The sequence below is a fragment of the Lytechinus pictus genome, chromosome 2 (assembly GCF_037042905.1).
Source record: "Lytechinus pictus isolate F3 Inbred chromosome 2, Lp3.0, whole genome shotgun sequence".
NCBI lineage: Eukaryota > Metazoa > Echinodermata > Echinoidea > Temnopleuroida > Toxopneustidae > Lytechinus > Lytechinus pictus.
Window position 1 is genome coordinate 57,229,081 of NC_087246.1, and position 25,952 is coordinate 57,255,032.

Sequence of the window (25,952 nt, forward strand, 5' to 3'; positions counted from 1 at the left end):
AATTATAATAAGCTACTGAAAATGAACAAAAGCTGTGGCAAAAATAGTCAATCCTGACTGGTTGCCAACCAAGGAAAGAAGAAGAAGAAGAAGTCTACTAGTACCACTGCTTCTACTACTACTACTAATACTACTACTACTACTATTTCTACTAGTACCACTGCTTCTACTACTACTATTACTTCCACCACAACTACCACCACCACCACCACTACTTCTACTACTACTACTACTACTACTACTACTAATCCTACTACTACTGCTGCTGATACTACTACTACTACTACTACTACTACTACTACTACTTCTACAACAACTACTACTACCTCTTATTCACCCAGGGTTGCCACTTATACAATTTGCTGATTTTCTAGCTGGCCATGCTCAACATAGTATGCTATTATTATCATTCTCTTTACTGAAAAGCCAAGTACCTGACAAGCAGGCAGCAGGTCCTATGTTTCAGGTCTTTGAGATAACTCAGCCAGGGATTGAACCGTGGGCCTCCCGTTCATGAGGCAGGTACCCTACCATGTGCAACAATTCTAGTTCATTCCACTCTCTCATATGATCACCAATCATACAAGTACAGGTAAGCACAGTTCAAAGTGTCACCCTAATAAAAATAATTTTTGTCACCATCCTAAACAAAATGATAACTCAAAGAAAGTAATGAATACTGATATATTCTTGTTTATTTCAGTTATTTTCCATAAACCTCCAACAAGAGCTAGACCATTCTGGCAAGCCTTCCACATTTATATCAAACTTAACAAGATTTGCTCTATCTAATATGAGTAATGGCAGATGTGAATATAATCATACATTCTTGTGTATTTCAACTGATCATTTATAAACCTCATTATAAATATATTGCCACACAATTTCATCTTCAATAAATTATATTTAGGGAAAAATACAGGTTTCACATGAACTTGCATCGTAGAACCTTTGGTAAACCTGATGATTGCATTACTTGAAAATCAAAGTATGAATACTTTCTCAAATTAATGATATCTCAAATAAATAACACACAGATTAGATCAAAAACATGTCAAATAATGACAGAAATCTTAAAATAAAATATAAACTATAAATACATAGCATTTAAAGAGTCTTGGTTGCTAGAATGAAATAAACAAGTTAAAATTAATTAGTGCAGAATGAAACTCAAAACAGCAATGTTTCAAAGCTAAAATAAAAGGCTGGTCGTCAAACTAACAAGATTGCTCGAAATAAACAATAGGGCAGTTTGAATGGTGGGGTATTTACAAATGCTCGACACCTAATAAAAAAACAAACAGATTTTATCATAAGCACACATGTACAAGTGGCATATCTAGGATGGTGAGGGGGGGGGGGCATCATGTTCAGGTGCACAAAAGGGGTACAATATGGGGGGGGGCAAGAAGAAAGCAGAAAAAAAAACAATCAAGGAAAAGAAATGGTGCCTGAATCTAATGAAAGACCAAATAAAGAAAGTAGCATAATACATAGGAGGCCTCTTATCTCAAAAAGTCTCTGACGTTATACATTGGCAAAGGTACAAGGGTACTAGCCTAGCGCACTCTTTTTTTATCTGGATATGCCATTGACATACAGTTATTGCACCCAAAGTGATCTAGACAAAGATAATTTTGTGCCCCATAACACAAAGAAATGCAATTAATAACAAAGTTCACACAACGTTTATAATTGGTGGAAAGTGGGTATTTTGAACACTATTCCATAAAACATTCAACCCCCATTATTCTCAGGTTTTACTTCACTTCATAAACTGACCAATTCATAGTCATTTGACAGCATTACAGACTGTCATAAGAACCAGAAATCATAGACAGAAAATGTCACGAAGGTCCCACATACATGGGGTTGGACATACTAGTACATATTTTATGGAATTGCCCCACTACATCCATACAAAAAGATCATAATTGGTCACTGCCATTTTACAATATTTGCAAATATTTGTATCACAGGACTATGAATATTTACACTTCATGGTCTTGACAAATCAATAATGAATAAGTCACCTGCTAGCACCATATAACACAGTAGGACTATAGTCTGTATAATTTCAGTTTGTCCATCATTAAAGTCAGCATCTTCACCTGAACGATATACTACAACATTAAGAAGTTCTCAAAATATGACTAAATTACCACATGATTTTTGCAGTAGGTTGGAATGATTCCCGTTTCATCATGAAAAGCAGAGGTTAACATTGATTTGACTTTGAATAATCTGAGCTGCAAGGTCCTGTTTGTCACCCGTGTTATAAAAATAAATTGCCCTTCCCCCCAACAACAAAAAAAGAGCCAGAAAATACGTATCAAGTTTCTCAAAAGAGTGAAATCTAAAGTGACCTGAAACACCTTCTGTATTTCATCCCATACACTAACACGTGTTACATTCATTTCCCCAGTAGATTTAGGAAATAATGATTTATCTGTCACATATATCTTTTAAGTGTCTGCAAAAAAAAATTTCTGGGTGTTTTTCATCCATGTGAACAATATAAACTACAACATGATTCAAAGTTCAGTATTTTTGAAATAATTACAAATAACCTAGTTTATAATGTTATGAAGACAAAACATGATACTGTACATGAGAAAGAATTGTAATTACCCATTAAACAATTCATCTGAATTTTTTTAAATTACTAATCACAAACTCATTTTGATAAAAGAAATGGAGGCCAGAAAAAAAAAGAGGAAACCAACAACACAGAAATGCTGAGTTTATTTCTAAGCCCTACAGTGTAATAGGTGCACTCAACTATTTCTGGCCTCATTTTTTCTACCTCTTTTCTCATTAAAAAAAAATTGTGTTTGCAAAATGCCATGCTTGTTCTGCTTTTTAACCAGGATAAGAGCCCTTATAACATGTCTTGGCACTTCTCACCTTACATTTCTTACCAGAGCCATAATAGTAGCTATTTTGACCAAAGTTGCACATGACAGCAGCTCAGTGTAGATTACATCTTGCTTATCAATTTAAAAAGGAGGTTATGCTCGTTTTATATGAGTATTACTTTTCTATTTCTGCTCAGCATTCCACGGATGTATACCAGTAGTTGATTTGGTTTCAGATTATTTCTTTTTTATATTGTAGAATAACCTCCTGAAGACATCAATAATGGTATCTTCTTTCGAGTCTTCAAGATCTTTTCAAAAGCTTTATATTTAATTATAGCCCTTTATTCAGCTTGAGCACTCTACAAAGTGGAATGGCCCTTTATGAGTCACATGTATTATCATTATTACCATTTACACAAGTCATCGTTTGTTATTTCAATAAAACCACATGAAGTACAATCAAGGTGAAAAAATATTAAACCTCTAGCACCAAATATCTCGTACTACTTTACTGTTAAAATCAGTCTCAAGCTGCACCAGCACAATGGAATTCTCTCCCATCGATTTTACGAAATATTACCCAGCTTAAGAAATTCAAGGTACAATTAAAAACCCACCTCTTTCAGAATGTTTAACTAAGTTAGGTTCAACTATGTTTTAATATTATTTGATGTTCTTAATGCATATATGATGTCTAATCTTTAAATCCACAATTCTAACCATATTTCCTGCTTTCCTCATGCATAGTAGCCTCTTGTCGAGGCCCTGGCAACTGCTTCCCGAGCGAAGCGAGGGATTCCCTAATTCGCGAAGCGAATTAGGCCTGGCGCGAGCCAGGGCCTCTTGACATCTGAACTGAATTATATATTCATGAGGAACGTCTTCCTACATGATTCATGATATTACCGGTCACCGAGTAAACCAATGAAATGTCAGAGCTGTTTCGTTTTGGGTTCGGAATACTATATAGTATAGACTAGTAGTCCATTATTCTGCAGGGGATTCATTTAATTGCGGGACACTAAAGGGGAAATAACCAGCAAAATGCTACAAGTAGTGGTACTACTACTACTACTACTACTGGCCGTAACAGACCCATCACCGCCCCGAAACTTCCTGGGAGATACTGCTCAGCCGCTGGTCAGACTCGAGTCAACTCCCAGCAACTCCACCCCAGCTTCCCTCACTGCACTGCAAAGCAGAGATCGATAATTGACGCCCCGGTTCGACCGGTGGAATCGCATGAAATATTACATTTTTTCCATATCCTGTGGGTAGATTTAAAAAGACATCTCGTCCTTTCAGTGCAGAGTTGATTTCATCGACTTGCAAATCCTTAAATCGGTCAATATTCAGCATTTTAGAGTCATATTCAGCGCTCTTTGATATTTCGTCGTCACTCTTCGCCAAGAATCCAAGGGTCGCCATTCCAGATGAGCTCATGAATATTTAATATGACGTCATAGCAGCTCGCGCTCTCATTGGATGATTTTCACCGACCAGTTTTTGGTCGGTGAATTGGTAAAAACAATAAAAAACAAAAGAAAGTCGGTGAAATTCGGGTCAGATGTCAAGAGGCCCTGTCTCGCGGCGCTCTGCTTCACTCTCTCCCTTGCTTTGCCATGTTCGCTCGGAAAGCAGCCAACAGGGCCTCGCCAAGAGGCTACATGCATAGAGACCTGGGGGCCGTTTCATAAAGATGTTCGTAAGTTAAGAGCAACTTTAAGAACGACTGGTGATCCTTTCTTACGCGCTTAACCATCGCCAATGAATATTAACTTACAAACAGCTTTATGAAACACCCAACTGTAGGTGTTATGCAACTCTACTATCATTATTATTATGTGATATCAATTGTTTTCATTGAATGTAAGATGAAGCCCGACTTATACCAAGAGCAGCAATTAAATTATTAAATTGCAATTAATGTTGGGTTTGGAATAAGCGTTGGCGAAGGCAAATGATTCAAGGAAAATGTGGCGGCTAGAAAAGAGATGAAAGAAGCCAGTGGTAGAGGTGAGGAGGCTTGGTATGAGGATGGAGGATGCGCTGAAAAGTGTCAAGTGGAGAGCGGAGGCCAGGGCGGTCCCCACAAACGTGAGGTGAATCTGACCACCCTTGTTCCACAGGAAACAATATACAAATAATGCACGTAAGCGAGTGCAGGCAGGGCCAAATAATGAACGATATGCGAGAAGAGCCAATGGATATACCGCTAAGAGGTCCGCATGACCGAGTGCGGTATATCCATTTGGCGAGTCGAGCAGATTTCATTATTTATGTCCTCTATGCACAAGAATGCGTGCATTGCTTGTTTTATACAAACTCCCCCATGTTACTGAGTTGCCCTGAATGCCATATTTGATATAAATTCTAGATAATTCCAGACCTCGCACTATCTTACACTCTGATGTCAGAGTGCAGGATAGTACATTTGGTATGACTTTAGAGTGCAGGATAGTGCATTTTGGATGAAATAGTGCAATTCGCTGAATATCATGTGATCCAATTTGGACCCATCATATTACAGAACATTCTTGGGAGTTGTATAAAACAGAATATAAGACTTTGGACTACTACTTCTATTACTATTAGCTAAAGGGAAAGCAACCATCTCATGAGTAAAATACAGCATTTGAAATATGATTATGATTAATATCAAGATTTTTACTTGAGGGTAGAGGTAAGGGGGAATCCCACAATCATGAGGTGAATCCGGCCGTCCCCGTTCAACAGGAACAAAACAAGATTTATTACATAGAAAGTCCTTTTCTCATGAACAAAATCTACCAATTGATATTTGATTATGAATGACATCAAGGTTTTTTATCAACAGTACTATTCGTTGTACCTTGTACTGCCATCAAACGCTGTCCGATGACATGGTTTCTCTTGTATCTCAGGCAGGCAGACATCATGAATACTTTTCTTTTATTTGACTGATCTCTGCATCTCTCTCAGCAAGCAGTTTCTTTAATCTCTCGATCTCATCCGCTTGGCTTTCTATTATCTGCAAATGTGAAAATCAAATGAATTCCAAGATAATTAATGCAATTATTTAACTCTGCAGGTGCATTCATAAGAGAAAAAATTTCAATTTTTTTATATTGATAAGGTCCGTACTCTCAAAATAGGTTTTAATTGTACCATGGTACAACCATTTGTCTATGCAGATTTTTCTATTAAAGTGCTTCCTGTTTAGCGTGCATTTAATTGGATTTTTCTTAGTGTACGCAATGGAATAAGCGTTATTATATACAAAAATCTGCATAGTCCATGATTTTGTACCATGGTACAATTGAAACCTCTTTCCAGAATACCGGCCAATGAGTCTGTTTGTCAGATTTAAATTAATCGAAGGTCATCCAAGGCTACTGTCCCATTGATTGTGGCCTCAATACCCATATTACTGGATCATTTTTTGTGCCTTTATTAATTTGACCATTTGTGTTGTAAAATAAATATGATCCCTTTTGAAAAAGAAATCTAAGGGATGCCACATAGTGAATGTTAAGTTGTTTCTTGGTGTTTGCAAAGTTGGCTCTTGATTAGTATTTCTAAGGCTATAGGCTTACAAGATCCATCCAGATGTTTGTGCACAATAATTGCTTTGATTAAATGTTTGTGCACAATAATTGCTTTGATTAAAATTATAAACATGATCACAATTATTGCCTCGTTAAAATATTTATCTGAATAATTCTCATGTTTAATGTATTTATAGAATTCATTTTGTATCTTATATGGGATATTCATGCCCTTACGTAGTTTCAATCATAATTGACAATATTTTGTCTTCTATGTTTTTCATGTCACTCTCTTCACCACTTTGTCTTTTTCTTTCTACCTCACTCAAATTTCTCTTATTTTAATTCATATCCCCCCTCTCTCTTGTTTCTTTCTCTCCATCTCTCCTTCTCTCCTTCTCTTCCCTCTTCCTCAATCTTCCATTTATGAGATAATTATATCTTTTATGTAGACTTAAGTTTTGATATAGAATACTGTAATTATGTTTTTGTTTGTTTGCTTTGTTATATTGTACTTCATGAATTTTTGTAAATGGACCCTTTCAGCATATGTATTATACACACTAATAAATATATAAATAAAATAAATAAATTCAGTGAATCCTATCAGAATAATAGAAACCCAAATATCTCTTATATTTTCTCTATTCATGAAAACCAGACTGAATTCACAGCAATAATGATGGGAATATATTGTAATTTCATCTTTGATATATAAGCATTTCATAGCGTTTGTTAAAGCTGCAACTAGAGAATTTCTCTAATGGTCTAGCATAGATGTAGTATCCTACCTTATCTTTAGAAGGGAACATATCACCAGATAAAAGATCCGCAGCGCTGGGCCTTTCCTTGCTATCATCTTTTGTTAGACACTGGATCGCAGAGTACTACACAAAACAAATGAGATGAGGAATGTTACACATTTTAACATTAAGTCTTATACTGTTATCACCAAATGTTCTCAGTTAACACTATTATTGTTCCTGCGTTCGTGCATACGGTCCTGGGGCTTGGTATAGACTACGTTATCAGATAATTTTTGTCACTTGATAAAGAGTTGCAGCGGCACTCAAAAGCTCATGAACTTGTAAGCTAGTGAGCACTTTTTGCGAGAGTGATCACAAATTTCCTAGAAAGCTAGTGAATACTTTTTGCGAGAGTGATCACGAATTTCCTTGTTGACCATAGTAGATTGCGAGACAAATGAATACCCTCTAGCGATTATTTCAGTCCGCAATAATGAACCTATTTAGTATTAATACCTGAACTGTTTGACAAAATGGAAGTCATTAACTATCTAAAAAAATAATAATCAAGGTTTGCCATACACTATATTATACATTTCCTCCAAGAATCATTTGGCATTTATTTTTATTCATACCTATAAGCACTTTGACCCGTATTCTCAAAAGAGGTTTCAATTGTACCATGGTACTAAACCATGAACGATGCAGATGTAACATAATTACGCTTATTTCATTGCGTACACAAAGTTAAATTTTAAAAAATGCACGCTTTCGGCAAAGTGCGCTTAAAATAAAGCGCGTTAATGAAATAAATCTGCATAGTCCATGGTTTAGGACCCTGGTACAATTGAAACCTCTTTTGAGAATACGGGCCTTTGGGCATCATTTCATTAGATTCTGTTCGAACTAATTATTTAAAATGTTTCTGTTTAATCTTGAGCAATTCTGATCTATATCATTACCTGCACAGGCCATCTTTTCTGAACTTCTTCCGAAATGATTCCTTTTCGTAGTCTTTCCAAACATTTGTGTCTTTCCATGCCAGTAAGAAACGGGTGGTATAACTCATAGAGGATCAGTCCCATGCTGTACATATCAGACTAGGAGATAAAACATCATAATAATTAATATGAGATATCAATCAATAAAGCAAATTTGAACCAGTTGCCTTAGTAGCATCACCTCAAGTCCTTGACTACTCAATTCTGCCCGGGCTCCAAATGAATAATAAAAAAGTTACTGGGCATTTTAATGCTAAGATTATAAATAATGTCAAGAGTCTCTAATTGACAATGCTACCAACATAGGTGATGTCACAGTTGTACAACTCCCCATTTACTTTACTACCTATTTTACTTCATTTGTCACTTTTATCAAGTCTATCCATAGATCAAGGGCCCGTTTCATAAAGAGTTGCATGGCAACTACCATGGTAACCTTGATTCTGATTGGCTGCTGAGCCCTGTTGCCATGGTAGTTACAACAGTTGTAACCCTTTATGAAATGGGCCCCTTGTGTTTTCTTTTTTTTTTTCATGGGAGGACATATAATAAAGGTTTGATAACATATCATGGACAAAAAGCTTGTACTATCATTAGAATGAGCAAAAATAGATGTTTTGGTGTATATTTTCAGTGTACAAAGGAGAGAGTTGTACTTGTGAGACATCACATATCTTGGTTGCATTGCCAATTGAAGGATCTCCATATCATTAGTGATTTGGATATTCAAATGCTCATAACATGTATGATGACAGAAAAATCAATGAATAAGATAAATGAGAGTTTTGTAACATACCAACAGACTAACAGGAAAAATAATCACTAGGTCTCTGCCAAACTTCGTTCAGGCGAGACAAAAATGAGACTAGTGTCTCTTTTCTGTTATGCAGGCTAGCAGCAATAAAAGATTATATAGTCCAATATAACGCTTTACCTTGTTGTCATATGTAGTCCCATCCAGCTGTTCTGGTGCTGCATAGGTTTCTGTTCCAACGCCAGATGTATAAGTTTGGGAGACACCGGGGTCAATGCAACACTCTATAAGACACAAGGAAACAAAAAAGGAGCTAAATAACTCAAAAGTTTTAGCAGTTTTATGTTTTATCATGGCGCTTAAACAATGCGTATTTCAAATGCTTCAGGTAATACTCGACCCGAGAGCCAGGTTACAACTTTGGGTAAAAAAGCCCAAATACAAAACTAGAACTATCACCAAAGGTGACTAATACCCCCGCTGTACACCGTTACCATGGCAACAGTTCCCAACACATGGAAAAATATGTCTTGCCTAGTTTTACCTCAAGACCAATGTGTGAACCAAATTTCATGAGAATTGGTTGATAATTGATAAAAGTACGAACCTCAGAATTTTTACCTAATTTTGGGCATATTATGATATATGTTATCATGGCAACTTGATTTCCGACACACACATAAAATGTGTCTTGCACATCTTTACCTCAAAACCAATGCGTAAGCCAAATTTCATGAAAATTGGTTGAAAATTGATGAAATAATTCAAACCACAAGGTTTTCACCCAATTTCATCATATTATATGTTGTAACCATGGCAACATGATTTCTGACACACACACTCACACAAAATATGTCTTGCACATCTTTACCTCAAGACCAACGTGTGTGCCAAATTTCATGAGAATTGGTTAAAACCTGACAAAGTCGTCTGAACTGCAAGATTTTCACCCTATTTTTGCCATAATACACTGTTACTATGGTAACACAATTTCAGACACATACCCCGACACCCACACGTGTGCCAAATTTCATGAGAATTGGTTAAAAACTGAGATAGTAGTTCAAGGCGCAAGATTTGAAATGGATCGGCCGACCAAAAGACCAATACTGATTCCTATATACCCCTTCGAACTTTGTTTGGCGGGGGCATAATAAAGCCATCACAACGCTCACAAATTTTCTGTCACATTCACATGCACACAAAACTACACAAAACCATGGTAAAATCTCGAAATCGCTTGCAACCCTTTATATAACACACAATCAAAATCTCACACAAACCAAAAATAATTCAGTCACAACAATTTTTTTAAATTAAATTTCATTCAATTTATAATTGTGAAAAGAATTTTGATCATTGGGAGAAAGAAAAATAAATATAAATCCTAATAAAATCTGAAGAATGTCATGCCTGGTAATTGAACACAAATACATTTTCATGAGTTTACAAAATATATCTCACCTAAGGGGAGATATCAACATTTTCGTCAGTTACAAAACAAATTTCACCATCGGGGAGATATAAAATTTTACCCCTTTACAAAATTTATCTCCCCATCTAGGAAATATCAAAATTTTCAACAGTTAAAAATTCATGTCTCCATTGGCGAGATATCAAAATTTTTCTTCAGTTATAATACGTATCTCACGATCGCGGAGTAATCAAAATTTTCACCAGTTAAAAATTTTTCTCACCATCAACTTCTTGGTTCCTCTGAAATCTCATCGGAGTCTTCGGCTCAGTGATGACATCTACCCGAGCTAATCCAAAATCTCCTATCTTGACTAGCGGATGGTCATCAGCATTGTGGCTCAAGAATATATTCTTAGGCTGAAGACAAGAACAATTAAAAATAGAAATAAATACTGAATAATCCGATTTGATCCAGGAATCTGTAAGCATGATAAGGACCCATCATCTCTAATGATTTAAATTCAATAGTTCTTCAATGCAATGCCACCAAATATACAGAATTTGTCATAAGCATTGACTAGAGGATGGTCATCAGCGTTGTGGCTCAAGAATATATTCTTAGGCTGAAGACAAGAACAATTAACAATAGAAATAAATACTGAATAATCCGATTTGATCCAGGAATCTGTAAGCATTATAAGGACCCATTAATGATTTAAATTCAAAAGTTCTTCAATGCAACGCCACCAAATATACAGAATTTGTCATAACATTGTAGATTACAGCATCTCTCTGTTTTGATTACTTTTTTGCATGAACAGCAAACTATTTTAGAGGTATTTACTTTAAAAAAAAAATCAGATGAAATCAACAGATACTTAGGAATTAATACTTACAGTCACATCTCTGTGTAGTATATTTTGTGTGTGGATGTAATCTATTCCTTCAAGTAGCTGCTTGTAGATATTTTGATTATCTCTCTCATTCACAACATCAAATTGATCTATTATAGAACAGTTAATAAGAATACATTACATATATGTCAAAATGGCAAAACCCAACAGCTAAAAAAAAAGAGAGAATTCTTTTATATAACAACTTCTGGTTACCTTGTAATAATAATAATATACAGTTCTTGTATAGCGCATATTATATATGACAATTATGAATAATGTCTCTATGTGCTTCCAAAGGACTTGGATATTATTACCCCAGCTGTAGCTTAGCAGCCGTAATTACTCAGATTTCAGCGCACACGCATTACAAGGAATAAATTCCTGCCAGGTACCCATTCACCTCACCTGGGTTGAGTGCAATAGTGTTGATAAATTTCTTGCCGAAGGAAATTACGCCATGGCTGGGATTCGAACCCACGACCCTCTGTTTTAAAGTCCAGAGACTAATCCACTGGGCCACAACGCTCCATTGTAATTCCAATAGTTTCAAAAACTTTGGGGGAGACCTTTTGCTCATGAATCTTTGTCAAGTCTCTTAAAAATCTTCTCATTCTGAGCTATTTATGTACCTTGAGTACTCTACAGAGTGGATTTGGCGCTGAACAAGTCACACTATTATTATTATCATTCTTATTATACAGTGGCTGATCTTGTGTCTGTATACCCATCTATTGGACTTCACTTTTCAATGTGACCAGCTGCCAAATCATCTTAAAATTTCACCCATCCTTATTTTCAAAATCCGTAAATTGGTATGGGGAGGTCATTTTGCCCATTGCCTACTGGGAAATTTGATGATCCCTACACAAAGTCTGTATAGATTTCAGTAGTTAATGAATTAACAAAAATTGTCCACTTGATTTTCAAAATTGAAGCCCTAGCTTTGCTAAATCAAAGCAAAAGGAAAGTCTGTGGTCAAGATAAATGGCAAAATTAAACTGGCTGATCCCCAAATGCGCTTATAAGGTACAGAGATTTCAATTACTTTTCAGATTTTGGCATCATCAAACTGTTAGCTACTGTACTTCTCATGAGAGCTCAAGACATGCAGTTAAAAATCGCATATAAGCCTTTTAGATGAACTGGATGATAAATCGAACAGAGATATTGGTTGGGAGATACATGCAAGTCTTGTTAATAGAATAGTAGGCATATTTATACCAACTCAATCACCAAAATTTCACGAGAATACCCATTGTGGAAAAATCCCTGCGAAAGTTTTTTGTTATTTTGAGTAACTACTATTCCGGCGTTTATTTTCTTTCAGCAATGTTAGGAGAATTTTGCTTTTATATCGGCAAAAATACCTGGACGCCGTTGCATATAAGTTACTATTATGGTAACTTAGCCATCCAATGGTAACTTACATGAAATCCTTGATTCTGATTGGCTGTTATGCACTGATCCCATGGCAGTTACCATTGGATGGCAAAGTTATTATTATGGTATACAAATAATGAATGTTCATGAGTGCAATGGACAGCATACTTCATGAGGTGAAAGATGAAATGATCCATTCAACGAGGCATACCCGAGCTGAAAGGATCATTCATTTCAACTTTCACCGAATGAAGTATTCTGTCCATTCCATGAATGAAAAGAAAATTCATTATTTGGTTTATATGACACCTAAAAATAGATTCTTTTTCATATTATCAATTTCGATGAAAAATATGATCATGCAGTGCGAGCTCGATCTTTTTATTGTTGCGTACATACAAAGTATGCGCTGCATGCAAACATGAGTGATTTTACTTGTGGTGCCCGTAGTCTCGGTGCACGCGTGCATTGGACAAAATCGTATGGATCCAAACTTGCACGATGAATGGATCCAAAATTGGACGGTTAATGACGCAATTGTAAAATGGGCTGAATGATCGATATCAAACAACCAATCAACTGACAAGGATCTTTCTAGATGTCATATAATAACCTTTATGCAATACGCCTAGTATGGATAAATGGTGGCTGAATGGGCAAGGAAGGATTTTGCTTATATACATGTCAACATGAAAACATACTTGATCTACAAAAGGAATTTCCTACACCAGTATACGAGGTACTCACTCTTAGTTGCTACTCTACCATTGCGCTCACTCAACCACACTCTAAGTGTACTTTTACACAGCTCCATTTGGATGTAGAGATAATAACGTATCTTGTAAAACTGCCTCAGCCTTGACCAACATCCAGCATCTACTTCGGGACTGGACTCTTGACCATCCCAACTTATTGACCGACGGAATGCACCATTTTGTACTGCTCTGTATGGGCGGGACGATGCACCATGGATCCTTTTGTGAATCTGGGTTGAAGAACTAAGCGACGTTGTTATGGTACTCAGCAATGTAGCAGTGGCTTTTGTAACCGGAATGATTGCACTTTTCACAATGTTTTTGGAGGTCGTGGCAGTAGTTTTGATTTCTTCATAGTCGTCAGACTGCACCATTGTTTCAACATGCCTTTCGAACTTGCGTGACTGCCGCAAGACTTTGTGTCGGGGAGAATTTTGTTCTTTCTGGGACGGTAATTTGAAATCATCACAGTCTGTTCCATCTGACTCCGCATTTCGAAAAATAACTGTGCTGCTGGATGTTCCCGAAGATTCCAGAGAATCAGTTACTCCCTCAGTGAATGTTTGATCAAATTCTCTGGCAATGGGCCTGATGTTCTCGACATTCTCGCTTGTTTGTGAAAAGAATTCATTTACTAACTCACCACTGTCAAATCTCTCTTCTTCATATGAAACTTTGAAGTCTGTATCAAACGGATCAATATCTGGTTGATTATTAAACACCACCGTACTGGAATGCTTAGAATGATGCTGTGTCCTTGATTCTACATATTCTGTTATGATTGGAGACGTTGACCCACGTTTGCTGATGTTTTCCTTCTCCTGGCAAGAATACATAAACCTTGATTTATCAGCAAAAGAATCATCTTCATCTTTATTTATGATCACCATCTCCTCCTCTCTATCCCTGTCTTCTTCTTCGTCCTCCTCATCTTCTTCCTCCTCCTCATCTCCCCTTTCATCATCACTGATTTCCAAGTCGTTGAATGACCTGTAATTAAAAAAAAAAGTGTTATTCAATATAGGACAATTGCAGTAACATGTACTACACATAGTTCTGAGAATTAATTCTAATATTCAGGTGAAACACGTATGCAACATATACTTGACAGATTTATATTTTCTTTATATAGGGTCATTCCATGCCAATTCACCCAATGAATGTGCAATTTTGCACCCGACCCTCTCGGAATTTGTTGTAAATTGATACACATAAAATTTAGCTTATGTTGCAACACCTTTGTATGTTCATTATTTACTTGTGTTTTCATATATTCATACATTATCTGTGTATTCTTTTACATTGTATATTGTGAACATGCATGAATAAATAAATAAATAAATAAATAAATAAATAAAATATAAATTGATTATACATGTATAACATACATGCCAAGTGTCCTTTTTTATTTATCTTTTCTTCAGAAACTGAAAATGATGGTTTCAATGGTCATTTCCTAGATCAGGTTGTATTTTCTTTTTTATTGGAACTTGTATAGGGTCATTCCATCTGGATTCACCCAGTGGTTGCACCCGACCGTCTCAGAATTCGTTGTAAATTGGTACACATAAAATTCACCATGGCCCACGGACAAATTTAAAAAAAAAAAGTCCAATTGGTTCGTCGGTTCTCGCGCTACGGCCCGCCCTTTTCTCCTTGTTTTGACAAAAATGGGCGTGACCTTCAACTTTCAATGGCCACTGCGTCGTAACGTGTTGTTAGTAAATAGGCATATACTCAACAATTTGATGATAAAAGTAAACACTTAAAAATATATATATATATATATATATATGATATATATTGCTGAACATCAAAATGCCTAAACAGATTCCTTTTCATGAGCATAAATGTTTAATGTTTCATTTGTGAACTAATGAGCTTAATTTCTTTTCATGTGTTTGCATACGTAACTTAAGATTGGAAGAAATCATGTAACTGGTCAACACTTTTACTAACATGAATATTAGTATGTGGGACTAGAGTAAAATTTCATGGTATCTTTGGAAGAGTTTTTAAAGGTGAAGAAATAAAATATCATCATTGGTTTTAACATATTTTGTCAATATCATACTAATAATTAACATACACGAAAATCAAGTTAAAAAATTATTTGTCCGGGGGTCAAATTCAAGGTCAAAGTAAAGGTCACGACCTTATAAATCGCTCCAATACATTTTTTGATGCATGTTTTGGATTCCTCTCTGAATTTCCTAATAAATGGTACCAGTTTCATGAAAATTGGTCAACACATTACGACGCAGTGGCCATTGAAAGTTGAAGGTCACGCCCATTTTTGTCAAAACAAGGAGAAAAGGGCGGGCCGTAGCGCGAGAACCGACGAACCAATTGGACTTTTTTTTTTTTTATTTGTCCGTGGGCCATGGTGAATTTTATGTGTACCAATTTACAACGAATTCTGAGACGGTCGGGTGCAACCACTGGGTGAATCCAGATGGAATGACCCTATACAAGTTCCAATAAAAAAGAAAATACAACCTGATCTAGGAAATGACCATTGAAACCATCATTTTCAGTTTCTGAAGAAAAGATAAATAAAAAAGGACACTTGGCATGTATGTTATACATGTATAATCAATTTATATTTTATTTATTTATTTATTTATTTATTTATTTATTTATTTATTCATGCATGTTCACAATATACAATGTAAAAGAATACACAGATAATGTATGAATATATGAAAACACAAGTAAATAATGAACATACAAAGGTGTTGCAACATAAGCTAAAAGCTTGATTGGTTTAAGCACCTTTAAACTGGTTTTGCATCCAAGAAAATAAAATAAAAATGTAAGAATAAGGAAGAGAGGAAAGAAAGAGAAGAATGTAAAAGTGATAGACTGCCGAGATATAACAATTAAGTTTCAAATTGTTATGAATATATGGTAGAGTAATTCAACAAAGTTAAATTCTTAATCTTCAGTTACGAATAAGAGAAAGAAAGAAGATTTAATTACTTACATGTATACGTTACTAGCAGTTTACACATTCTGTAATTTTGAAAGGAGATTGTGCTTTACAGCCAATTTAAAAGAATGTGAGGTTTTCAAATTTCGAATATTATGTGGAAGAGAATTCCAAACATCTGAACCACGGTGTCTGATTGATTTATGAGCTAATGCGGTGCGGGGATTAACCAAATGTATGTTCGATGACTGTCTTGTGCTATATGAATGGACAGTGCCGTTAGGCTGAAACATTGAAGAAAATGAGTCAGGCAGCATATTGGCATTAAAACGGAACATAAATAAGGCAGTTTGCAAAAAATGTATATCTTCTACCTTCAAACACTTCAGCTTTACAAATAAGGGATTTGTATGGTCTCTGTAACCAGACCCAGTACATATGCGAACTGCTTTCTTTTGCAGGAGAAATATATTGGTAGTTGACACTTTTGATGTAGCCCAAAGAACATTGCAATATGAAATATGTGGCAGTACAAGAGTATTGTATATCATATCACCGCCCCCCCCACCCCCCAACAAAAAACACCAATCAGATCAAGACACGGTATATAATGGCAATAATATACATGCATGTACCTGAATTCCAGCATCGGTCGATGTTTGTTTGCATGTTTAGTAACGGCTTGTATTTCCTCTCCAAACCAAGATTGGTGATACCGAACGACGTTAGGATGGCTCAGACAGGCCAGCATTTGTATTTCCCTCTGTATAGACTAGACAGAGAGAAAAAAAGAAGGCCAAATTCAACTTTCTGATACCTATGTTATTCTCTTTTATTTTTATTTTTTTACCTTCTTCTTCCTTCCTTCCCTTCCCTTCCCTTCCCACCCCTCTCCCTTCTCCTCCTTCTTCTCTCTCCAACCCTTTGGCCCAAGTCAGGTTTAACTGAGACCACGGTCTAACTCTGTGCTAAAATTATGGGGAGCCAAAACTCAAAAATTCTGTTTATATTGTATATTTCTTATGTTTACTATTTTGTTTCCTCTTGCTTTCATAATGAAGAAAAATACTTCAGTTATCATTCCCAGACAATTATGAACAATTTGGGTGTCATATGAGTTAATATATTGAATGTGTACTGTTAGGGATTGGTGCTCCAATTGGCTCTCCATAGTTAAACCACACCTTTAAACCAGGGTTTAATTTAAACCCGAGTTCAGAATACGGGCCTTTGTCTTCTTTTCCTCCCCTTTCGTTTTCATCTTATTCTTTCTGTTCTTCCTATTTTTACTACTTCTGCAGCTGATTCTGTAAATCCAGAAATATTTGCAGGTACATTAATTTTTCACGGATTTCGCGGCAATATCTGCGAGCGCCCATTTAAAAACATACATAATTTATGAGAATCTTTTGAACAGGGGTTCAATTGCGTGTATCCTCTCGTCAAGGAGACTGTATAATTTGACCTTCAGAGGGCGACAATTAACCCTTATTAAACTGGGGGGGGGGGGTCAATTTGACCCCCCTCGACAAATTTCGCTGCTACGCCGCCGTGCAAATTTTTTTACCGCGCAGCTCGCTGACTTTTTACTTTCAAGTCTTGCGCATCTCTTGACAAATTTACGACACCCGGGTACTCGGTTCCGAAATACACAATACACAAGCGCATGTCGGTCCCAAATTTGCCTAAAAACGTTATTTCGTGTACAAAGTCAATGCAAATTGTTTTTTTCAGCCAAAAATCATAAATGTATGATTATTTTTACTTTTGTTGGTTGAGATGGATTCATTTTATGTTATTTATGATGACAAAAGTGTCCCCAACAAAGTTAATCGAAAAAACAATATAAAAGAAATGTTTGAAAAAACAAAGAAATACATACAAATTAAAAAACAATAAGATACATAAGAAATTAATTATTTTTTTGGCAATTTTTTAGTAGGTTTTTGTTATGCATCGCAAGATTTTTTTCTTCAATACGAACATTTTTTTCTTGCACTTGCATATTGGTATTTTAATTATGATGTTGCTTGAAAATGAAGTTGTTTTTGCTGTTTGATTTGTGAGTGTTTAGGTCTGTCTGATGCTTTCTTGAGAGGCACTGATGTTTGTATAATCTAGCCTTAATTTTCAAGAAGGCATCTTATCGAATGCCCACGTGGGTCGATTGATCCCATGCACTTTAAAATGCTGTAATACCCCCGGTCTCTACCCTATACCATACCAGGCCAGCAGCGCCTCCATTTTGCCATCCCCATTGTATGCACCGCCCTAAAAAAGTTGCGCTAAATGTCACTGAAGCTCTTGACTGGATCAAAACAATGCTGAATTATGCTGCTGTAGAGCTAGATTATGAGCAGAAAATGCAATTTTGTTGTCTGAAATGTTAATTAGAATCAGCCACAAATGGGGGAGAAGAAAGTGACTTTGTGATTGTGGAGTGTGCAGTGCGAATTCAAGAACCCACGAATATGTTTTGAAGCCACCCAGCGCTTAAAATTAATCCAGCAAAAATAACAGCATTTATAGTAGTACATGCAATACACATGCTATCAGTTCTACTACAATTTTTAACAAAACTACTGAGCTATTACTACATCTAATACTTCTAATATTGAAGTAGCTATTTATGTTCTAATTAGTGTTTGTGAACCAACAACAGGTACAAAGTTTCACCATATTATTTCTAACATTCAACAAATGATCCTTCTTCTTCTCTCATTAACTTTTAAAGTGAAGAACAAATCTGAATTCTGTTAAATTTTTTACAAAACTTACCTCAAGGAAGCACGACTTCTTTGTCACTTTAATTTTTTTGATAGCATAATGTTCTTTATCCAGCTTATGCTGAACCTGTTTTAAGAAGAAAGATATGAATTGATACACAATCAAGTGAAGGTACATAAAGAAACCTGTGTATGGAGATCACCAAAAGGAGACAAGAGACAAGCAGGTGTTTTTTAGAAAGGTGCATATTTGGCAGTCTCTAAATGTTTTGTATCATCATCATCATCATCATAACTATTATTATTATTATCATTATATTATCATTATTATCATTAATATTATTATTATCATTATCATTATTATTATTACTTTTATTATTATTGTTATTAGTACAATATTATTACTATTATTGTTATTATTATTACTATCATCATCATTATTATTATTATCATTATTATTATTATCAGTCGTAGTAGTATTATTATATTATTATTAGTAGTAGTATTAGTACTATAGTTAATGTTATTATTACTGTTGTTCTAATAAATTTTTTTATTTTTCATATTATTACAACTTTTTCCTTTCTTTTAAAACATTGTATTAAAAATGTTTTTAAAATAATTATTAATAAAATTGGGAATGCAATATCTGTTGTTCATGTGGAGTGTTGACCAATACTGGCCGCACAGAAATATTGTCAGCACTTACAATGCGCTAACAGAGGCCTTTGTTACAACTGATTATTTTGTAGCGATGCCTAATGTCACAACGACACATTATTTACATCTTGGATCAACGAGATGTGACTGTGCCTACTGTCAGTGCTCTGTTCAATACTGCCAAACTCAGTCAGACCGCAGGTCCCTATGCTAATGAGCAAAAAGGCCAGATTCATCCAAATCATCTCGTGGCTGAACCCTCCTCCTTGCAAAATCTCGTGATTCGTGAGATTTTCTTTCTCTAAGAATTTACCTGTTTTAACCTCAAGTTAAATGAAATAGTATTGCACCATCAGATAGAGTAAATGTTACTCTTTCATATTGGTCATTTATTTTGTATACAATATTTTGTTAAATAAGTAAATTTCTGGCCTGAAAATGTGCCTCAAAACTGAATTTTCTTCCTCTGTTTTCTTTTGCAAATTGTGCAAAACTTTTTTATTTTGAGCCTCAATGATATCTATATCACCATAAAGCTGAACTTCTGTACTTTCTCACAATGCCACTCTTGATATGCGGCACCTTTTAATCTGGTCAAGATCACACTTTTCCCACCAAGGTACAAGACGAGATTTCTGAAATTTTGTACTTGCATGAAATCCAGAGTTCTGATTGGCTGGATAAGGTTCACAGAACAACAGGCGCGGGGTATTTGAGGAGATTACCACATGGGAAGTGTAACCTTCCCATGAACCCAGGCACTGGAACCGTTGGAATTTGCCAATGTGTGGTCTCTTTGACCAATCAGAGTGCAGTATTCTTGTTTTCAAGCTGCTTTATGTACTTGGCAAATGAAAAGTGTTATCTTGACCCGATTAAACCAATTCTTATTTTGAAACCTATATCATTTTAAAGCATACATATTCAGCTTTATCATGATCTAAAAATCATTTGGGCTCAAACAAAAATAAAGTGTGAAAATAGCAGCTTTTGTCAGGTGAAAATAATTATTTTGTAGCATATTTTAGATCAAAGTTTTAACCTATATTACAAAATCTTTGAATAAATTCAAACACATGACCTGAAAAAATTATTCTTCTTCTTTACAATAATACAAAATTCATGAAATTCGATGAACAATTAGAGCAGCAATGACCGAATGAAAAGAGGTTTTTTGGGCCGCATCAAGCTCATTAAATATGCAAAACATCTCAAGTCATGAATATCACTTGGATGAAAGAAGCCACTTTCTTGGGACCTGCCGTCTGACTGAACTCTGGCAAAAGGAAGCAAGTGACACATCAGTCAAATTTGAGTTGTTGTTTCTGAAACACCCTTTGTATGTTGCACGTTCAGGCAAAATTCGGGGAAGAAACGATCGTTGAAGAAAATATGCAGTTAAATTACATTGACGCTTATGTAAATGACAAACACACATTACTCATTTACAAGAAATGATACTTTTGTAACTTGCTTCCTTTTGTCAATGTATGGCAGAATAGCGCTAACGGTAACAATGTTTCTGTGCAGTCGGTATAAGTCAACGGAAATGAATAATATTAAATTTACCTTATACACTTTGCCAAATCCTCCCTCACCAATAGACTCAATTTGAATGAAATCTGTCTCATAGCGCTGACGGAAGAAAGTCGACTGATCGTGGTCTGGTAGTGGTAAACGATGTGCAAAGGGTAACAAAGCTCCGCCCCCAGGAGAATCCTATAATCAATTCATGGTAGAACATCATCCATATTTTAAGCAGGGGACACTTGTGTCTGTCTGAACCCTCGTTCTCCATATAAAAATAAATCTTGGAGCTCTTTCATATCATACATTAAAAAATACTGACCTGACCCAACTTTTCTTAGACATAAAAGGAAGGTCAACTTATGACTTAATACTAACAATCTTCTGTCAGATATTGAAGCTATAACACACAGGAAATGAGATGTACAAAAAACATAAAACTTTGCTCAACAAATGTGAACAAATTACATTTTGTTTATGAAAGTTCCAAGAAGTAAAATTACATTAATCAAAGTTTGGCATAATGCCAAGAATACTAAAATCAGAATTCTGCTTTGCTGCAAGCCTTGTGGTCAGAGAAAACTTTAATTCGGATTTAACTCGCAGTCGATGATGACGTCATTGTGATTTGGATTTAATTTCTTCCTATTTCTACAGAGAAGCTCAGCATAGACATACCACTATTTGGATAGATCTTTGATTGATATAGATTGGAATATTCATATCAAATGCTACTAAAATTTCTTTGAAAATCAAATCACAACGGATCGTACAGTGTGTGCTGGGTTTATTAGAAACTGAGGAATGTTATCTTACATCACTGGAGGAAGAGAGAGACCAGGAGACAAGTGTCTTCAAAAGGATGTCATAATTACACTGCTTGAGGGCATCAACATGAGCAGGTGATATAAACTATAAAAAAAAGAGAGATGGAATGAACAATAACAATAAATTTCATTACAGAATACTCATTAGGCACACAATCAATAAGAATTGTTTCTGATTATATACAAACTGGTAGACAATGTTATGAAAAAATAAAAAAACATATTATTTTACTTTTCATTGATTCAACCCATTTTATAAAAAATCCAATATTCAAAGGTATAATACAACATAATACACATTTAAATGGGCTATAGGCATAGTTTACTAACTTTACTTCAGCAAGAAAATGTATCCACATTGTGATGCACTCAACCAGGGTGAGGTAAATGGGTACCTGGTAGGAATTAATTCCTTAAAATGCATGTGCACTGTAAGTAATTATGATCGCCAAGCTAAAGCCGGTATAATAATATCTAAGTCCTATGGAAGCGCAAAGAGAAATTATGATCACAATGTGATATATGTTATAAAAGAACTGTTTATAATTATTATTCTTAGGGAGCTCTGAAGGATCATGGGCTTATAGGTAGTGATCCCTATGAATAAAAAATAGGAAATTATTCAACATAATGATATATATATATATATATATCTGCAAATATAATCATGCAAAACCGCACATCAATAGCACAAAAGTCAATTTTCTTTAATGGTCCAATGCTTTGGAACAATCTCCCATTTCATTAAAAAAATAGTAAGACTGAAAAAAATTCAAACATATGTATAAAAGACACCTCCTATTTACTTGACCTGATTGATTCAGAATTCACATACCGAATGTTTCCTTTCTATCTTCTTTCTTTTGTTCTTGCCCTCCTTTATTGTATATTATACATTGTTGTCATTTGTGTTATTTTATCTTTGAATGTTTACTTGTACTGTAAGGGGTCATTTTTGATAAGCCATCATTTGTGTTTTTTATGATCCCCACTATACTAGCATTGAGATGTATTCAACATTGTATTGATTTGTATAAATTGTTGCTTTTTAAAGTGGAAATAAATTGAATTGAATTGACTTTGAGGAAAATCAGTGTGATTTTAACACTAAAGCCTAGTATCCCAGGAGCTCTTATTTCAAGAGATAGTGCAATTCCATCCCAAACAATTCACAATAATTAGCCATTTTATGGCACATTGTCTCATGAAAATGCATCTGATGCTGTAATGCTATGAATTAAGTCTTGGAAGTTGTGCGATTATCTCTATTTATTTCACAATAATATCATAGACAGGTGGTTCATTACCGGTGGTAGATTGTTAGTACGCTGTACGCAGCATTTAGAAACAATGTATTAAGCACTATATAAATGTTGCATAGTAGGCCTATTATCATTATAATCATTATTATCATTATCATTATTAAATCATATTTCATTCACTGCTTTTTAAAGGAAAGTTTAAAACCTTCTCTTGATTAGAATAAGCACCATCTCTCAGGAACATTTTCATTTTTCAAATAAAGGCCTCTTGGTCATCTCCTTTCAGTTCATCTCACCTTATTATCCTGTAGTTTGCGAAACATCTTCTTGTAGAGTCTCTGACTCTTGTTGACGCTCTTCCCATTCGCCTCGCACCATCCTTTCAGGAGAGAGAGGAGGATGACATCTTTATGCAAGCCAGCTGGCTGGATCTGCATCATTGCCTCAGCGTTGGCAGCAGGCACTGCATCAGAATCTTACAAAAAATAACAAAGATAGTATTTGTAATACAGTTAAAACTATATATACATGGAGGTTTAAAAAAAGATGGAGTACTATCCCACATTCCCACTCATTTCCTTCAAGCCATGTTTGATGCCGCATGGATAAATTATGTAAGGCATTATGTTTCATTGGATTATCTTGCAGATTGTAGACAAAAGATTCCTAACTACAGACTTAGTGGCCAGATACAAACTCACAAAATGAAATATGCTTTTGTAATGGTAATTAATTTTCGCTGGCTCTGGTCAGATATCATGAGCAGACACATTGCTAACTTTTACTGGGGAAAGCAAAAATATACACTGTATGTTGCAATATTTGTTGAAATATGATTTGAAATTACTCGAATGGCTGCATGTGGCTACACATGTGACAGATAACATTACGAACAGATATATCCCTAAAACTAATCTTAATTTTATTGTAACGTGGAAGTGTGTGAAAATTTGTACAATGTTGATTTAAAAATTGTCAAATTCTGAGGATTTTTCAGATTTTGTAACTGTTATACAAAATTTTGGCAAATTTCAGGACATTATAAGGCTTTGAGATATACTTCGTCATATTTGATATCAACATTTTGTGATCAAATATTCCCAACAAAACTGGAGGGCAATTTAGCGTCTCTCTCCCCCCCCCCAAAAAAAAAAAAAATTCTAAACAGCCCTGAGATATTGCAATATAGCCCAGCTGCAATTGGTTTCAATATAAAATGCAATTTTGAATGATTGATAATAATGTGCTAGAAGTAGCTTGTTCCCCTTTGCCCCCCTACAGAAAACCGTTATGTTATTAAAATTGGAATCATTTCATGTCTTTCAAAGGCAGATTATCACTTAATTAACTTTATCAATTATTCCAACTATAACCATAAAAACTATTACTTGTGAGAGAGAATCCTTCTTTTCTCCAATTGCCAGGACTCCCCTCATCAAAATATCAAAGTACTTACTATCAAACCCTGTGAGGGGTTCAGGCACCACTCTCTGATTTAGACGATCTTGCATCCCTTTGCTCATACTCCCAGAGCCAGCCATCTTTTCTGTAAATTTCTTCTGACCAGCTTGAAAATCTCCCCTATTAATAAAAACAAAGAATATCAGAATATGAGAATGCAACTCTAGTATTAATATGTATTAAAAAAAAAACGATCATTTGATACCAATGTCAGCTCTGAATCTTAATCTAGCAAGAGTGAAATTTCAGTTCTGCATCCCAGTTGTTATTTATAGATCTATAAATAGCTATAGAGCTAGCAGCTGCATGACTTGGTAGCAAATCAGCATGCAAGTTGAATTGTCCAACTCATCATCACTGGCGTAATTCCCCTAATTTACCTCCATCCACGTCACTTTGTTGTTCACTAGAGCTATAAACTTCATCATCATTCTCTTTATCTTCAAAATCATTAATTTGAAAATCCAAATCTTGATAAACTTTTGGGTTTTCTTTCATTTCGTGATCAAAGTATTCAGTGACAGTGTGGAGAAAACGTACCCTCGCAACAGGTTTTGCATGCAAGTAGAGCTTGACGTGGGAGAGCCAATCACGTCTCTCGTACACGTCATCAAATTCGAGTCAATTCAGAGACCGATGCGAGGCATTACAGCTGAACAACCAACATAACAGAGACCGAAGCTTTTGGTCTATGGCACACCATAGTCCTACCTGTAGATTCCCCACAGGCAGGATATGGTAGCAGTGAGCCAGTGGGGTGGCAATGCGTGTGAGCTAGCCTAGAATTTTGGAGAGGCATTATACTAGCGCTCTTTAATTGGTGATTTCCACCTTATGTATCATTTTCGTTATTTTTGAATGACCAAATGATAATCCCCACATCATTACCTTTCCACTGATATATAATAAGGCTATATTCATAATCAATATATTTCTCCTTTAACTTAACTTGTGCCCACCCATGGGTTCATATCGTCTCACGTGCGAAGGAATGTCAGTCATATTCACACGACACACACGACACATTGAAAATAGATTGGGCTTTTGCCCACATAAAATATCACGCATAATCTGGTATTTCACATTCTGCTATGACACTTACCGAATCATTTAGATCCTTCAGTGACTTCTCCTTGAAGTTTCTTTTTAAAAATATGTATATTTTCTTGATCTTTAGTGAAGATTTCACGGAGATAAAAATTGGTTGGCGTGGATATCAAT

General features: G+C 35.4%; 1 protein-coding gene across 1 annotated transcript; it reads right to left on the reverse strand.

Moving 5' to 3' along the window:
• Positions 1 to 674: 674 nt before the first annotated feature.
• On the reverse strand, positions 675 to 24,848 carry LOC129253919 (eukaryotic translation initiation factor 2-alpha kinase 1-like). Its single transcript, XM_054892352.2, has 13 exons — positions 24,727 to 24,848; positions 23,567 to 23,745; positions 21,998 to 22,093; positions 21,224 to 21,373; positions 19,047 to 19,121; positions 16,904 to 17,040; positions 13,329 to 14,326; positions 11,202 to 11,308; positions 10,587 to 10,722; positions 9,070 to 9,173; positions 8,097 to 8,234; positions 7,180 to 7,275; positions 675 to 5,871 (listed from the first exon to the last, which is right to left on the reverse strand). Exons 1-13 carry the CDS (start codon positions 24,809 to 24,811, stop codon positions 5,776 to 5,778), a joined length of 2,397 nt encoding a protein of 798 aa, XP_054748327.2. The 5' UTR covers positions 24,812 to 24,848; the 3' UTR covers positions 675 to 5,775.
• Between the last annotated feature and the right edge of the window lie 1,104 nt (positions 24,849 to 25,952).

Bases quoted from the DNA above. Each gene is read 5' to 3' on its own strand.
- LOC129253919 (XM_054892352.2), bottom strand. From the start codon at position 24,811: ATGGCTGGCTCTGGGAGTATGAGCAAAGGGATGCAAGATCGTCTAAAT. The intron at 10,723-11,201 runs GTAAGTATTAAT...TCTTGTCTTCAG, and splicing joins TACTACACAGAGATGTGACT to CCTAAGAATATATTCTTGAG. The intron at 8,235-9,069 runs GTAAAGCGTTAT...TTTATCTCCTAG, and splicing joins GGACTACATATGACAACAAG to TCTGATATGTACAGCATGGG.